We start from the raw sequence: 18374 nt of genomic DNA on the forward strand, positions 1-18374 counted from the left end.
TGGGTTCAAATGATTCGCCTGCCTCCCCCTCCCCAGTAGTTAGGACTACAGGCGCCCGCCGCCACGCCCGGCTAATTTTTTGTATTTTTAGTAGAGACGGGGTTTCACCGTGTTAGCCAGGATGGTCTCAATCTCCTGACCTCGTGATCCACCCGCCTCGGTCTCCCAAAGTGCTGTGATTACAGGCGTGAGCCACTGTGCCAGGCCATATTGGGAACAGCCACGATGCCCAGCCTGGGATATATTTTTCTAAGAAAAATGTTCCCAATATGGCCGTGCACGGTGGCTCAAGCCTGTAATCCCAGAACTTTGGGAGGCCGAGGTGGGCGGATCACGAGGTCAGGAGGTCAAGACCATGCTGGCTAACACGGTGAAACCCCGTCTCTACTAAAAATACAAAAACTTAGCCAGGCGTGATGGCGGGCGCCTGTAGTCCCAGCTACTTGGGAGGCTGAGGCAGGAGAATGGTGTGAACCCGGGAAGCGGAGCTTGCAGTGAGCCGAGATCGCGCCACTGCACTCCAGCCTGGGCGACAGAGCAAGACTCCGTCTCAAAAAAAGAAAAAAAAAAAGAAAAATGTTCTCAGTATGATTTCCTCATTATTAGCATTCGCTTCATTTTGTCTACCTACCCCAGATTCTTGCCTTATAAGACAGAACTGTATGTTTGTTTTTCTGTGTAGTGGGTTGACCACACAGGTGCAGCCTCACAGAAGAAGGCTTTCCGTTCTTCAGGTTTGGGACTAGAGTTCAACTCGCTTCAGCACCAGTTGCGAATCCAGGATCAAGAATTTCAGGAAGGCTTTGATGGTGGCTGGTGCCTCTCTATACATCAGCCCTGGGCTTCTCTGCTTGTCAGAGGGATTAAAAGGTAAGAATAAAAATGAATCTGGGCAGTGGAAGATCTTAGAGTGACATAAATTTAATTTAGAAATACGGATTGAAATTAGTTTTCCTCAGTCTGGTGATGAGTTATAACACTCGTCAATAAATAGAACTTTGAACATCATATTCATGTTACTGACTTGGTAGTAGTATATTTTAAAATTAATTTTAAAATATTTAAATTGACAAATATAGTGTTAGTTTTTGTACTGATTAGCTTAAAAAACAAACTGAGCTTAAAAATGGTAAGAAACCAAGTCATAACAAAGATAGAAGACTAATTTTTTCATCTTTGGAGGGAAATCTATTGAAAAACCTTCTCTTGGTTTTGTCTTTGTAATATACTACTCAGCAACCTTAATAATTTGATCCTATTTGAAACATAGTTTTGATGCCTATTTACTTATTAAGATACCAGCATAACTGATTTTATTTTCCTGTCCATATATCTAACTATTAATCTGGCTAATAATGTTGAGAAACTGTTTTATCACAAAATCCTTTTCTACAAAAGTAGGGGAAATTGAGATAAGTAGAGGTATTATAGAGCTGAGTTACACCTGTTACTGATGATAATATTTAATAGCTTACTATTCCGTGGTGTCTTGTGTTTTTTCCTTTTTTTTATTTGAGATGGAGTCTCACTCTGTCGCCCAGGCTGGAGTGCAGTGGCGTGGTCTCAGCTCATTGCAACCTCTGCCTCCCAGGTTCACACCATTCTCCTGCCTCAGCCTCCCAGGTAACTGGCACTATAGGCACCCAGCACCACGCCCGGATGATTTTTTGTATTTTTAGTAGAGACAGGGTTTCACTGTGTTAGCCAGGATGGTCTCGATCTCCTGACCTCGTGATCCGCCTGCCTTGGCCTTCCAAAGTGCTGGGATTACAGGCATGAGCCACCACGCCCAGCATGTTTTTTTCTTAATTCGGTTTTTAAAAAGTGTTTTTCTTGGCTTTTATTATACATGTAAATGGAAAACTGTAAAGCACAGAAAAGTAGCTAGAAAAAGAAAGATTACCTGTAGTCCCACACCAAGAAACTGCTGTTATTAGCATTTTGGAGTGTTTCTGTTTTTATTTTATTTATTTATTTATTTTTTGAGACGGAGTCTTGTTCTGTCGCCCAGGCTGGAGTGCAGTGGTCCGATATCGGCGCACTGCAACCTCCGCCTCCCAGGTTCAAGCAATTCTCCCACCTCAGCCTCCCAAGTAGCTGGGATTACAGGTGCCTGCCACCACGCCTGGTTAATTTTTGTATTTTTAGTAGAGATGGGGTTTCACCATGTTGGCCAGGCTGGTCTCGAACTCCTGATACCATGATCCGCCCACCTTGGCCTCCCAAAGTGCTGGGATTACAGGTGTAAGCCACTGTGCCTGGTTTCTTTTTCTTTTCTTTTTTTTTTTTTTTTGAGACCAAGTTTCACTCTTGTTTCCCAGGCTGTAGTGCAATGGTGTGGTATCAGCTCACTGCAACTTCTACCTCCCGGGTTCAAGTCATTCTCCTGCCTCAGCCTCCTGAGTAGCTGGGATTACACGCATGCGCCACCATGCCCGGCAAATTTTGTATTTTTAGTAGAGATGAGGTTTCTCCATGTTGGTCAGGCTGGTCTCAAACTCCCAAACTCAGGTGATCTGACTGCCTCAGCCTCCCAAAGTGCTGGGATTACAGGCGTGAGCCACTGCGCCAGGCTGTTTCTATTTTTCTTGTGTAAATTGTTAAATGATGAGAGCATGATATATATGTTTGTGTTTTTTTTCTTTCACTTATCATTACAACATATTTCTTTCCCTTCTTATTTCTTTTCTTTTTTTTAGATGGAGTCTTGCTCTGTCACCCTGGCTGGAGTGCAGTGGCGCGATCTCGGCTCACTGCAAGCTTCACCTCCCAGGTTCACACCATTCTCCTGCCTCAGCCTCCTGAGTAGCTGGGACTATGGGTGCCCGCCACCACACCCAGCAAATTTTTTTTTTTTTTTTGTATTTTTAGTAGAGACGGGGTTTCATCGTGTTAGCCAGGATGGTCTTGGATCTCCTGATCTCGTGATCTGCCCACCTCAGCCTCCCAAAGTTCTGGGATTACAGGCGTGAGCCACTGTGCCAGGCCATTTCTTACTTTTTTCAATTAGAATTTTATATGCCTGGCAATGTCCCAACTCATAACAGTAAAAATACCTTATATTTAAATAGGATTTTAGTTTTCAAAGCAGTAGCTCTGTGAAATACAGTCATGTGCTGCATAACAACTTTTCAATCAGTAATGGAACACATGTGCAACAGTGGTCCCATAAGATTATAATACTGGCTGGTCATGGTGGCTCACGCCTGTAATTCCAGCATTTTGGGAGGCCGAGGCAGGTGAATCACAAGGTCATGGTGAAACCCCTTTTTTACTAAAAATATAAAAATTAGCCAGGCATAGTGGTGCATGCCTGTAATCCCAGCTGCTCGGGAGGCTGAGGCAGGAGAATTTCTTGAACCTGGGAGGTGCAGGTTGCAGTGAGCCAAGATTGCGCCATTGCACTCCAGCCTGGGTGACAGAGGAGGACTCCAGCTGAAAAAAGAAATTATAATCCCTTATTTTTTTACGGTACCTCCTTTTCTTTTCTTTTCTTTCTTTTCTTTTCTTTTTTTTTTTTAGATAGGATATTGCTCTGTTGCCCAGGTTGGAGTGCAGTGGTGTGATCTTGGCTTGCTGCAACCTCTACCTTCCAGGTTCAAGCATTCTCCTGCCTCATTCTCTCGAGTAGCTGGGATTACAGACGTTCACCACCACACCCGGCTAATTTTTGTATTTTTAGTAGAGATGGGGTTTTGCCCTGTTGGCCAGGCTGGTCTCAAACTCCTGATCTCAAGTGATCCACCTGCCTCCACCTCCTAAAGTGTTGGGATTACAGGCATGAGCCACCGTGCTCAGCCTTTACTGTACCTTTTCTATGTCTAGATGTATTTACATATACAAATAGTTACCACTGTGTTCCAGTTGCCTACAGTATTCTGTACAGTAATATGCTGTACAAGTTTGTAACTTAAGAACAAGAGGCTGCCAGACACGGTGGCTCACGCCTATAATCCCAGCACTTTGGGAGGCCAAGGTGGGTAGATCACCTGAGTTCAGGAGTTCAAGACCATCCTAGCCAACATGGCAAAACCCCATTTCTACTAAAAATACAAAAATTAGCTGGGCGTGGTGGCGTGTGCCTGTAATTCTAGCTACTCGGGAGGCTGAGGCAGGAGAATTGCTTGAACCCAGGAGGTGGAGGCTGCAGTGAGCCTAGATTGTCTGGGTGACAGAGTGAGACTCGGTCTCAAAAAAAAAAAAAAAAAAAGCAAGAGGCTATACCATAGCCTTGGTGTGTAGTAGGTTATACCATTTAGGTTTGTGTAAGTTCAGCTGATGAAATTGCCTAAAGACACATTTCTTAGGAGATATCCCCATTGTTAAGCAAGATATGACTATAGATTAGGCCAGTATTATTATAGTCTTTGACAAATGAGGATACTGAAGCAGGCAAAGGTAAAATAGATTGCCCTGAAATATGAAGCTAGTTAATGACAGAAATGGAACTAGAGTTCTGGTTTTCAGAGTGCTCTTTCCTCTCTACTGTTCAGGCTCCAGACATTTCTCTACTTTCCTTAAAGACAAATGATAATCAGCATTTAGGCATAATAATTTCTACTTTGGTAGTTTCACTATTAGATGCCATTTCTCTATTTTGTTAAGGTGCACTACACCTTATCTCCCCTCTTGAAGGTCAGGTTTTCTTGCTTTGGCTCCTAATTGTTTCATAGTTCATGTCTGTAAATGCCATTAGAACAAGTGCATGGGAATCCGCTTCTGCTTCAGGATGATCAAACCCTTAGATGTCTGTTCTTCTTATAGAGTTTTCTGCAATTTAGGTGTCTTGCTTTTCCAAAGTAGAAAACTAAACAACTTGCCTTCTGCTAAGGGAATCAGAGTGTTTACATTTCTCTCATCCTATTTGGATCTGTTATTCAAATTTTCTCACAGAAGCGAACAGAATGAGCAGCATCTAGTGCACAGTCACTTTATTTTAATCCCACAGAAATAAGGGAGGTGGATTTGCCACATTTGTGGGACCATTTTCCCAGTAATTCTTCAGGTTATTTGGCCTAGAGGGAAAATATACATTGGTCCATTTCCAATATCGTGCACCTACTATGTGCCTGGCACTCTTTCAATTTATCTATGTTGGGAAACCAAGGATATGAAAAATTCATAACCCCATTTTCCATTATAAGAATGGGATAAGAGGGATATATTATCAAGGTATTTTATTTAATTTGATGGGAGGGGAAAGAGAAACATCTTTTTGTAACACCTTGGAAAGTAGCAATTAGCAATTAAGTTCTCCTGAATGCATTCTGTTATTCTCCTTACAGGTTCTTTCAAACTGTTTCACAAGTTGTTTAATAATCCACAAAGAAAACCCTGAATACAATTTAAAAATGCAAATCGGGCCGGGTGCGGTGGCTCACGCCTGTAATCCCAGCACTTTGGGAGGCTAACGTAGGCAGATCACGAGGTCAAGAGATCGAGACCATCCTGACCAACATGGTGAAATCCCGTCTCTACTGAAAATAAAAAAATTAGCTGGGCGTGGTGGCAGGTGCCTATAGTCCCAGCTAGTCAGGAGGCTAAGGCAGGAGAATCACTTGAACCCGGGAGGCGGAGGTTGCAGTGAGCTGAAGTCGCGCCACTGCTCTCCAGCCTGGCGACAGAGCGAGACTCCGTCTCAAAAAAAAAAAAAAAGGAAATGGGTGTGGTTCTAACTGAAAGAGTAAAGATAAGCATTTTTATTTACTTATTTTAAATAATAAATAAAAAGTTACATTCTTGGGAGTTATGTGTAGGTGAGGATTTTTCCATCAGGTTGGAGAACAAATCAACTAATCTTCTAGGGAAAGGTTAGCCTTTGACTCAAGGGCAAGGATTTCCATATCTCTGATATGACTATATGCCTTGAAAATATAGGATTTGTATTGTAGAAGCACCAAGACTGGTGAGGGCTCCAAATCTGAGTTGTAGGGATCAGGTGAAAAGCAGTCAGGAGTTGAGAGAGATGACTTGTCACTATTCTGATGGAGGAGAAATTAGTGGACAGAGTTTATCCTCAAGCAAAAGGTATTGTCAGAGGAAAGTGTTTTTGGCAAAAGATATTCCTCTTGGTAAGACATCATCTATAGACCTCTTGGATAATCTGCTATAGGATTTGTTATATATTATGGGATATTCCAGGAAACTAGAATTTAGATCCTTTCCACTAAATTTTTATTTGTTTTAAGGGTGGAGGGCAGATCCTGGTACACCCCCCACAGAGGACGACTTTGGATAGCAGCCACAGCTAAAAAACCCTCCCCTCAAGAAGTCTCTGAACTCCAGGCTACATATCGTCTTCTTCGTGGGAAAGGTAAGAGCGGTGTGTTCTTCTTTCACTTTTACTTTGTGGAGAGAAGTCATTGACGTTCATCTTCTTTCACTTCCTTCTTTCTTTGGCTTTTTCTTTGTTAAAAGAGACTTTTAATCTTTGTATATGTTTGTTTAGTGGTAAAATCATTGACAGCGTTCAAAGCATTAATCTGTCAGAACAGTGCAAATAAAAATATCAATTTCCAACACAAGAAATCAACTAGTTTTAATTTTTTTATCTGAGAAAATCAACATCTTCTTTACTCTAAAGTTAAAATGACTACTGTAAACTCTGAGATCCTTACATTGGGAGGAACAACCACAAATAGGAATTTTCATTGAGAGTGGCCTAAATAGACACCTACTATTGGATTTGGACACATCAAACTTGATTGACTTAAGCAACGTATTTTGGGAATCACCCCAAGAATACTAACTTTGGATCCTTAAAAAGACTTCTGACCTTTGGGCATCCTGTTTTTCCTTCCTCTTATCCAGCTCATACAGTTGTTTTGAGGGTAGAATAAAAGGACAACTACACAACCATCTTTAAAGGTTTTTAAGAAATGAGGCCCAAAGAATCACTAGGAATAAAAAGTTCATGCTTCCTTAAAAGCACTTTTCTATTTTTTTTGAGACAGAGTCTTGTTCTGTAATCCAGGCTGGAGTGCAGTGGTACAATCTCTCCTCACTGCAACCTCCGCCTTCCAGGTTCAAGTGATTCTCCTGCCTCAACCTTCCAAGTAGCTGGGACCACAGGCGCCCGCCACCACACCCAGCTAATTTTTTGTATTTTTAGTAGAGACAGGGTTTCACCACGTTGGCCAGGCTGGTCTTGAACTCCTGACCTCAAGTGATCCGCCTGTCTTGGCCTCCCAAAATGCTGGGGTTACAAGTGTGAGCCACTGTGCCCGGCCTGAAAGCACACTTTTATTTCAATTAATATGACTGGCTTGTTTTAAAGACATTCATTCTTAAGGTTTTAACCACATTTTGATGTTTGTTTGTTTGTTTGTTTTTCTTGTCACCTATGACTGCGTTACTTTGCTTCCAAAACTCATCACTGCCAAACTCCAATCTGATCCAATGGCGTATAGTAAATCGATTTGTTTTAGGATGAATTTGTGGGGTCCTTGAACCCTGATGGTATGAGGGCAAAGGAAAAATTTTCTAGCTTAACATGTGGATAGTACACTAAGCGAGCCACTCACTAGATTTTTTTGCTAAAATGCAAACAGTTGTGCCAAGTAAATCTCACTGTTTACCTTATGTCTACAAATAGATAATGGAAAAAGTTATTAATGTTTGTTCAGAATTGAAAACAGATTCCTGAGTTCCAAGATCACAAAGAAGGAAATTTATTCACTCCTTTTGTTATTCCTGATTCAGATGTGGAATTTCCTAATGACTATCCGTCAGGTTGTCTTCTGGGCTGTGTGGACCTAATTGACTGCTTGTCCCAGAAGCAATTTAAGGAGCAGGTGAGTAAAGAATACTTTTTTTTTTTGAAATAGAGACAGGGTTTTGCCATGTTGGCCAGGCTGGTGTTGAACTTGTGGCATCAAGTGATCCTCCTGCCTTGGCCTCTTAAAAGTGCTGGGAGTATAGGCGTGAGCCACCACATCCAGCTTGGTGCATATAAATATCTGTATAAAAAGCTATTTCCAGGCTGGGCGCCGGTGGCTCAGGCCTGTAATTCCAGCACTTTGGGAGGCCGAGGCAGGCGGATCACGAGGTCAGGAGATCAAGACCATCCTGGTAACACAGTGAAACCCCGTCTCTACTAAAAATACAAAAATTTAGCCGGGCGTGGTGGTGGGCGCCTGTAGTCCCAGCTACTCCAAAGGCTGAGGCAGGAGAATAGCTTGAACCCAGGAAGTGGAGGTTGCAGTGAGCTGAGGTCCTGCCACTGCACTCCAGCCTGGGTGACAGAGTGAGATTCCTTCTGGGGGGGGAAAAAAAGCTATTGCCACAATCCGGCTAACAAGTATATAGGGTCTTCGTCCCTTACCAAAACCTTGCTTCTTTTGAAGAAACCCTTGATTATCCCTTGAATCATTTTGATTGGGGGGTGGGAATACTGGGATCTGTTATTGCTAATTCTGGAGCTTTTGGTCCAGGCTATTGAACTCATGATAGGCAAATGTATTTGACTCTGATTGCCAGGACTGTGTCATATTTGGGAGGAGGTATGTGTATTTATTTATGAATGTACATATGTATGCATTTATATATTTTTATTTTTATCACTGAAGATTGAACTGATAGGTCGGGCGCAGTGGCTCACACCTGCAATCCCAGCACTTTGGTAGGCCGAGGCGGGTGGATCAGTTGAGGTCAGGAGTTTGAGACCAACCTGGCCAACATGGTGAAACCCCGCTTCTACTAAAAATACAAAAATTAGCCTGGTGTGGTGGCGCATGCCTGTAATCCCAGCTACTCAGGAGGCTGAGGCAAGAGAATTGCTTGAACCCAGGAGGCAGAGGTTGCAATGAGCTGAGATTGTGCCCCTGCACTCCAGCCTGGGTGACAGAGTAAGACTCTGTCTCAAAAAAACAAAAAAAGAAAGAAAAAGAACAGGCACAGTGGCTCACGCCTGTAATCCCAGCACTTTGGGAGGCCAACGTGGGCAGATCATGAGGTCAGATCAAGACTATTCCTGGCTAACACGGTCAAACCCCATCTCTACTACAAATACAAAAAAATTTGCTGCGTGTGATGGCATGCTCTTATAGTCCCAGCTACTTGGGAGGCTGAGGCAGGAGAATCGCCTGAACCCGGAAGGCGGAGGTTGCAATGAGCCGCGATCACGACACTACACTCAGGCCTGGAGGACAGAGCGAGACTCTTGTCTCAAAAAAAAAAAAAAAAAAAAGATTGAACTGACATAACTAAAGTACATTTTTGAACAGCAGAGGGAGCTGAAAGACTTTAACTTAATTAGAAAATTCCTGAAATGTAGGACCTTTAAGTTTAGACTCAGAACTAGCAGAAATCCAAAATAATAAAAGTCCATCCTTGAAGCACAAACAGTATGGTTTTCCTGTTCTTTGAACAGTTGCTTTAGATAATAGGGTTTCCACCAGTGTGCTGAAGAAAAAGCTTCGGTTTCATTTTTCTCAGCAAATTCTCTTTCTCAGACTTACTTACCTTTCATTACTGTTATTACTGTCTACTGTTTTCCTTTACTGTTCCCAGCCATTTTACCTTCTCTATTCTTTATTCTTTTTTTTTTTTTTTTTGGAAACTGGGTCTCACTCTGTCGCCCAGGCTGGAGTGCCAATCTTGGCTCACTGCAACCTCTGCCTCCTGGGCTTCAGTGATCCTCCCACCTCAGGCTCCCAGTAGCTTGGACTACAGGCACACACCACCATGCCCAGCTAATTTTTGTATTTTTAATAGAGACGAGGTTTCACCATGTTGGCCAAGCTGGTCTTGAACTCCTGGCCTCAAGTGAACCACCTGCCTAAGCTTCCCAAAGTGCTTTGATTATAGGTGTGAGCCACTGTGGCCAGCCTACTCACTGATTTTTACTAACACTTGTTATCCCTCTAGATTTATGTCTTTCATTTCCTTGTGAGTTACCTCCTCGGCCTCCTCTGATTATGTGTGCGAGTACAATGCATACATTTTGGTGTGAATTTTGAGTTCCAGCCTTTTATTCTTCCCTTAGTATCTGATCCAGACCTAGGCAAAACCATAGACATCTGGAGGCTATCTATCCCCCACACTCTTGTGCCTGCACTATCCCTCTGAGCCTTTTGCCCATTTTTTTCAATGTCTACTTTCTTCCTCCCCCCTCCCTTTTTTCCCCCAGTCTAGAAGTAATACTATAAAAATATCTTACACTGGTGTAGGCTTTACAGTTTTAGAGATTCATAGTCATTAACAGCTTAGTATAACATACTGCATTATGTTTTCTTCCTAGGATATGTATTTGCATTCTAAAAGAGAACCCAGGAGCATCTGGCAGTGTGGATGATGGTTTTTGGCAAGGGGCCTTGCTTTATTTTCTCATCTATTGATCAAGCAAACCACCACCTGATGCAAGGTCAAATGATTTCAATCTCTAGACAGCCAATGTTCTCTGTGCCACAAATTTGTATAGAGAAGGGTAGGAAACTATAATCCTGATCTGTGGAATATTATGAAGGTTATAGGGATTAGAAATCTAACTAAAACAAGTCTTGTTGATTTCCGAAGGATACCTCTTTTTCATGATACTTCTCCTTGAACTTATATTCTGTCTCATGTCCTGAGGTTGCTTCAAACAGCATGTAGAAGTGCAGGAATCCTCCCATATGTTTCCAGCTAGAGGTGCTGGTAACTCTCTTTATGAATGTCTCTGATATGTAACATTAAAATATAACAGAAGCCAGAAGCCACTAGGCTTCATCAGACATGGGAATCCCATACACATTTTCCCTATGGTTGGTTTTTCTGGAGCTTTTTTCCACTGTTTCTTTTTTTTTTTTTTGAGACGGAGTCTCATTCTGTCACCCAGGCTGGAGTGCAGTGGTGCGATCTTGGCTCACTGCAACCTCCGCCTCTCAGGATCAAGCGATTCTTTTGCCTCACCCTCCTCGGTAGCTGGGATTACAGGCACGTACCAGCACACCTGGCTAATTTTTTTGTATTTTTAGTAGAGGCAGGATTTCACCATGTTGGTCAGGCTGGTCTCGAACTCCTGCCCTCAGGTGATCCACCCACATTGACCTCCCAAAGTGCTGGGATTATAGGTGTGAGCCACTGTGCCCAGCCTCCACTGTTTCTTTTCTGTGTTTAAGAGTAGCATATTAATTTATTCAGAATTGATGTTAGCCCAATTTTTGTCTTATTTGTTGAGTAAAGAGTTTATCAATTTTAAAAGTTGTAGCTTTTGGGTTGGGTGTGGTGCCTCACGCCTAGAATCCCAGCACTTTGGGAGGCCAAGGCAGGCGGATCACTTGAGGCTAGGAGTTCGAGACCAACCTGGCAACATGGCAAAACCCCGTCTCTGCTAAAGAAACAAAAATTAGCTGGGTGTGGTGGCGCATACCTGTAATCCCAGCTACTAGAGAGACTGAAAAAAAAAAAAAGAAAAAAGCAGCTTTGGTGTTTGGCTGCCTCTTAGAAAATATCAAGACCACCCTTTGTAATTTACCTGTCTCTGTTTGAGCTAGAGTTCTGTGGTGTAAGAAATGTAGTTGTCGGGCCGGGCACAGTGGCTCACGCCTGTAATCCCAGCACTTTGGGAGGCTGATGCAGGTGGATCATTTGAGGTCAGGAGTTCGAGACCAGCCTGGCCAACATGGTGAAACCCTGTCTTTACTAAAAAACTACAAAAATTAGCCAGGCGTGGTGGCAGGAGCCTGTAATCACATATTCTCAGGAGGCTGAGGCAGGAGAATTGCTTGAACCTGGGAGGCGGAGGTGGCAGTGAGCCGAGATTGGGCCATTGCACTCCAGTCTTAGTGACAAGAGCAACATTCTGTCTCAAAAAAATAAATAAATAAATAAAAGTTTTTAAAAAATGTAGTTGTTGCCGGGTGCGGTGGCTCAAACCTGTAATCCCAGCACTTTGGGAGGCCGAGACGGGCGGATCACGAGGTCAGGAGATCAAGACCATCCTGGCTAACACGGTGAAACCCCATCTCTACTAAAAAATACAAAAAAACTAGCTGGGCGAGGTGGCGGGCGCCTGTAGTCCCAGCTACTCGGGAGGCTGAGGCAGGAGAATGGCGTAAACCCAGGAGGCAGAGCTTGCAGTGAGCTGAGATTCGGCCACTATACCCCAGCCTGGGCGACAGAGCGAGACTCCGTCAAAAAAAAAAAAATGTAGTTGTCTAATCTGTTATACCAGCCTCATTCTTGTTTCTGAATGAATGAGTTGACAGTTTAGGAATAATGGCTCTTGACTAGCATTTACCAAACTATTCCATGGCATAGGTGATTTCTGAGACACAAATTTGGGAAATATCTTTGGATTAAACAGATCTGTTTACTATAGAACATCTGACAGGCCATAACATGCTAGTGTGGATTATGACTCTATAAGAGGTGGATATAACATGCTTTAATGTTTAATTTATGCTCAAAACTTTGAGCATAAATTAATCCCCCACCCGCACATGCACTACCTATTTACATACTACAGAACTGGTATCATGGTATTTACAGTTTAGGAAGTGCTAGTCTAAGTATGCTTGATTTTTCTTTATTCTCATAGGTCAGCTCACTGAGAGAGAAACATCTAGGAAGTGGTTTCCTAACCTGTGACCTGTGTCTTCCTTCAGTATTTCCATATTCATTTATCACCCCGTTGAATTGCATTTTCTTTGAAAACTAATGTGGATCTAGTAATTTTTATTTCAACTGAAACGAACTTCCTGTGTGACTTGGACCACATTTTACTTTTACATGCTGTTCCTTTTTCTTTTCCCCAAAAAATTCAGTAATTTACTTCTGACCTCACATTCTTGACCTTTCTTTGATAAGTTCAAATACACTAAACTCTCACTATTTTTGGCATGGTGTGATCATTTAGTCCTCTTAAAAAAAGAAAATTGAAAAGGTTTTGTTAGTGGTTGTTTTAAAATCAAGTCACTACACTGTTAAGTGGCTTTAAAAAATATGTGCTTTCCCCTGAGCCGTGAACTAGTCTTCCTTTTATCTTCTAAGACTAGTATGGCCAGCATGACTAATTTGTGCCAGAAACAATTCCACTAGATCCTCAACCCTCAGAGTAATGGCAGAGGATCCGCCTAGAGAAGGTAGAAGTGATATAGAAAAGGCTATGGGTTCAATTCAGGGTAAAAAGGTAGATGAGAGCCATGTGGTTAAAGCTTCTCCTGTGATTCCCCTGGAAGGAACCCATGCCGTTTGCCAGCATTTTATCTGCCAGCAGCAGATGTAAGCTCTCAAAAACAGCAGGGAGGATGTTGACTGCAACAATGCATCAAGGCTGTGGTTTGTAACCTCAATAGTAAGGCAGTTAAAACTTTTTTTTTTAACAAAGACATTTTGATTGCCAAATCCATAACCATTAGCAGCTGTGGTTTGAACAGTTCTCTAGACCTAACAAGTTTTCAAAAAAAAAGTTGAGTTGGTGGCTTTTGTTTCTACGTGTCTGTGTTGTGTTTGTGCTATTTATATCCCTGCCTTCAATAGAAAATCTGATTTGTCTGAAATCTCCAAGGTCATTGATTATTCTATTTCTTCTGAACTGAATCCATTCCTTTCCTGCCAGCTTACTGACCCTTTAGTCTATTTGATCTTACAGCTTTTATAACAGCCAAGACTCTATCTTCAAGGAATTATATGCTGAGCAGTTATACTGCTGGGTGCCCGTTTCCAATAATTGACAGCAGTAGACTTGTAGTCTTCCAGTAGGGAAGAGAATATTACTTGTTCCTTTTTATAGAAAAAGTATCCTCAGGATCTAGGAGAATTGCTAGAAGAAAAGTAAACAATTTTTAAAAATTAAAAAAAAAAAAAAGTATCCAAGCAACATAGACCTTCAGGAAGATTCCAAGTATCACTTCATTTGTGGAAATCATCAGCTTCTATCACCAGTGGATTGTCTGTGAGTCTGAGAGGTGAGAAGTTAGAAAATGAAGGATTTAATAGTGAGTATTCAAGCCAGGCACTGGAATTCAAAATGCAGTCCACAAATTCTCTTTTAAAATATGTGAAAATGTCCCGTCTGTTGTATTGAGAAAATCTGCCAATATATAGACCTCAAAATATTCCAATAACAGCCCTCATCGTGAGGGCTGTTATCTGAGACTCAACAAGAGGAAAAATTGTTATGTTACTAAGAACTAGCTTAACCCTGGACAATTCATTAAAATCACAGCTCACTTGAGATATAGGGAATGTATTTTTGGAATTCTCTTGAAGACTGGACTGGAACTTTGACAGGGTGGGCGCGGTGGCTCACGCCTGTAATCCCAACACTTTTGGGAGGCCGAGGCTGGCGGATCACGAGGTCAGGAGATCGAGACCATCCTGGCTAACACGGTGAAACCTTGTCTCTACTAAAAATACAAAAAATTAGCTGGGCGTGGTGGCACATGTCTATAATCACAGCTACTCAGGAGGCTGAGGCAGGAGAATCGCTTGAACCCAGAAGCTGGAGGTTGTAGTGAGCCGAGATCGTGCCACTGCACTCCAGCCTGGGCGATAGAGTGAGACTCCATCTCAAAAATAAATATAAATAAATAAATACTTGAGTGCCTATTATAAATCAGACACTGTTCTAGACACTAAGAGAAACAAAAGGATGAATCAGCTGTGGATTCTGTCCTCAGACGTTTGAAAGACTTCTAGGTAGATATATATATAAACCAAATATAAAATAAAAAGTGAAGCTAACTGTCTTAAGTAAAGACTGTCTCTGAGAAATATAAAGGAGGGAAAGGTTGCTTCTAGCTGGGAAGGATCCCAAAAGACTTTATTTAAAAAGATGGTTTTGAACTAGCTTTGAAGGGTAGTAATGAAACCTATCACTTTTTGATCAGTTATTATGTGCCACGTTCATTATGCTATTTTCTAATCCTTACAACAATTCCAAGCAGGGTGTCATTTCTCCTCCTTTAGGAATGAAATATCATCCCTAAAGTGTCAAAAGAGTTAAATAACTTGTGTAATTTCCCGAGGTGAGGAGTTCGAGACCAGCCTGGTCAACATAATGAACCTCATCTCTACTAAAAATACAAAAATTAGCCAGGCATGGTGATGTGCACCTGTAATCCCAGCCACTTGGGAGGCTGAGGCAGGAGAATTGCATGAACCTGGGAGGCAGAGGTTGCAGTGAGCTGAGATTGCACCATTGCACTCCAGCCCAGGCAACAGTGCAAGACTCCATCTCAAAAAAAAGTAAATAAATAAAAAATAACTTATGTAATGTCAGTTAATGGTAGAGTTATGATTTTGCTGTTCAAGTGTTCCTACTGAGATGGTAGAAAAGCATATTACAAGGATGAGGAGTAATGGGAGCAAACGCACAGAGGTGAAAAGTTATGGGCCTTGATGGAGAATAATGACAAACCACTTCATTGAAAGAAAAGTGCGAGTATAGAGCAAGCTCTTCCAACCTGTGTCCCGTGGGACGCATGTGGTCCAGGACGGCTTTGAATGAGACCAAACACAAATTTGTAAATTTTCTTAAAACATGATGAGATTTTTTTGTATGTGATTTTTTGTTTTATTTAAGCTTATCAGCCGTCATTAGTGTATTTTATGTGTGACCCAGGACAATTTTTCCAGTGTGGCCCAGGGAAGCCAAAAGATTGAACACCCCTGGTATAGAGGAACAAGCAGCAAACAAAAAATGAAATGGGCAGTCCCTATGAACCTAATCTGTTTCTGGGACTACCCAATACAAAAAATAATTTAAAAAAATTAAAAAGGGCCGGGCACAGTGGCTCACGCCTGTAATCCCAGCACTTTGGGAGGCCGAGGCAGGCGGATCACTTGAGGTGGAGAGTTCGAGACCAGCCAGACTAACATGGAAAAACCCCATCTCTACTGAAAATATAAAATTAGCCAGGCATGGTGGCGCATGCCTGTAATCCCAGCTACTCAGGAGGCTGAGGCAGGAGAATCACTTGAACCTGGGAGGCAGAGGTTGTGGTGAGTCGAGATTGTGCCATTGCACTCCAGCCTGGGCAACAAGAGCGAAACTCCATCTCAAGGAAAAAAAAAAAAAAAAAGAATGAAAAGGTAGGCTTGTTCAGATGATAGATAGTTTTGAATGATAGGCATTCAAATCTATCAAATGATAGGCATGTCAGTTGTGGGATGGGAAAGAGTATTTTGAAGGTTTTTTTTGAGGCATTAACATGATCTGAGGCTTGCTTGAGGGAAAACTAATTTGGCAGAAATGTGGAAGATGAAGTAGAGAGATTCTGAAGATGGGAAGACTAGTGAGAAGACAGTTGTAGTCCAGGATAGAGATATTTGAAAAATCTGTTCTAGGATAAGGCCAGTGGAATTAGGCAAGACAGGAACAATGATGCAAGAGGCTTTATGTAGGTAGAATCAATTACTTGATATGATGCCTTTATTTTGCCTTTAAGTAAACCAAGGCTTAGAGAAAGTGGTCTATTTTGATCTAGAAAGAATATGCTGTAGTCTCGCTGGAATCTGTTCAAGATTTCTTGGTTTGTCATCTAGTCTACCATGTAAACCAAGTGGCAACTTATCTTCCAATTTAAGATATTATTGGCCAGGCATGGTGGCTCACGCCTGCAATCCCAGCACTTTGGGAGGCTCGGGTGGGCAGGTCTTGAGCCCAGGAGTTCAAGACCAGCCTGGGCAACATGGTGAAATCCCATCTCTACAAAAAATACAAAAATTAGCTGGGCATGGTGGCATGCACCTGTAAACCCAACTACTAAGGAGACTGAAGTGGGAGGATCCCTTGAGCCGGGGAGGCAGAGGTTGCAGTGTGCAGATTGTACCACTGCACTCCAGCCTGAGTGACAGAGTGAGACCCCATCTCAAAAAAAAAGAAAAAAAAGAAAAAAAAAGATGCCGGGTGCAGTGGCTCACTCCTGTAATCCCAGCACTTTGGGAGGCCATGGCGGGCAGATCACGAGGTCAGGAGTTCGAGACCAACCTGGTCAATATGATGAAACCCCATCTCTACTAAAAAATAAAAAATAATCTGCCGGGCGTGGTGGCAGGTGCCTATAATCCCAGCTACTGGGAAGGCTGAGGCAGGAGAATCGCTGGAACCCGGGAAGCGGAGCTTGCAGTGAGCAGATTGCACCACTATACTCCAGCCTGGGCGACAGAGTGAGACTCTGTCTCAAAAAAAACAAAAAAACAAAAAAACATTTATTATTGCTTGGAATATTATATAATCATACATTCATTAATTATTTATTAACTATCTGTCATGTGCCAGGCACTGTGTTAAATACTAAGGATCCAGAGTTTTAACAACATTATTCTATCCCCTCTAGATCTTTAAGTATATTAGATGAAACTGAGACAAGAAAACCCAACCATAATAATTATCACATGAATACTGGAATATATGAAGGAAGGGACCTGTTAACTTTGTATGGCTGGAAGTGGGATGGGAGGGGGAATATAAAGGAAGCCTCTAAAAAAAACAAAACAAGGCCAGGCGTGGTGGCTCAAGCCTGTAATCCCAGCACTTTGGGAGGCCGAGACGGGCGGATCACGAGGTCAGGAGGTCGAGACCATCCTGGCTAACATGGTGAAACCCCGTCTCTACCAAAAAAAAAAAAATACAAAAAACTAGCCAGGCGAGGTGGCGGGTGCCTGTAGTCCCAGCTACTCGGGAGGCTGAGGCAGGAGAATGGCCTAAACCCGGGAGGCGGAACTTGCAGTGAGCTGAGATCCGGCCACTGCACTCCAGCCTGGGTGACAGAGCAAGACTCCGTCTCAAAAAAAAAAAAAAAGTCCTGCAGAAGCAATGCTTCCTGGAATACCATAATGGTAGATTGAAAAAAAAAAAAAGACAAGACAAGACAAGTCCTGAAGAAAGTGAAATTTATATTTTCTTCAATAAACCATTCTACATCATGTCACCATGCCCTTGTCCACTAGGACAGCTCCTGCTCATCCTTTAAAACATCTCAGGCTGAGCAGGTGGCTCACGCCTGTAATCCCAGCATTTTGGGAGGCCGAGGCATGCGGATCACCTGAGGTCAGGAGTTTGAGACCAGCCTGATCAACATGATGAAACTCTGTCTCTACTAAAAATAAAAAAATTAGCCAGGTGTGGTGACATGTGCCTGTATTCCCAGCTACTCAGGAGGCTGAGGCAGGAGAATTCCTTGAATCCAGGAGGCAGAGGTTGCAGTGAGCTGAGATCCTGCCACTGCACTCCAGCCTGGGTGACAGAGCAAGACTCTGTCTCTAAAGAAAAAAAAAATCGGCCGGGCGCGGTGGCTCAAGCCTGTAATCCCAGCACTTTGGGAGGCCGAGACGGGCGGATCACGAGGTCAGGAGATCGAGACCATCCTGGCTAACACGGTGAAACCCCGTCTCTACTAAAAATACAAAAAAACTAGCCGGGCGAGGTGGCGGGCGCCTGTAGTCCC

The 18374-nt window shown here is 42.6% G+C and overlaps 1 protein-coding gene across 2 annotated transcripts in view; it reads left to right on the plus strand.

Moving 5' to 3' along the window:
* TRIP4 (thyroid hormone receptor interactor 4) overlaps positions 1–18374 on the plus strand; it is a 71032-nt gene that overhangs the window by 31806 nt on the left and 20852 nt on the right. For both annotated transcript variants that reach the window (XM_025389533.1, XM_025389532.1), the window contains exons 9-11: positions 683–870; positions 6189–6313; positions 7702–7793. In XM_025389533.1, the coding sequence (XP_025245318.1) occupies positions 683–870; positions 6189–6313; positions 7702–7793 (405 nt within the window). The remainder of the gene's footprint in view (positions 1–682; positions 871–6188; positions 6314–7701; positions 7794–18374) is intronic.

Source organism: Theropithecus gelada, chromosome 7a (genome assembly GCF_003255815.1).
Source record: "Theropithecus gelada isolate Dixy chromosome 7a, Tgel_1.0, whole genome shotgun sequence".
Classification (NCBI taxonomy): domain Eukaryota; kingdom Metazoa; phylum Chordata; class Mammalia; order Primates; family Cercopithecidae; genus Theropithecus; species Theropithecus gelada.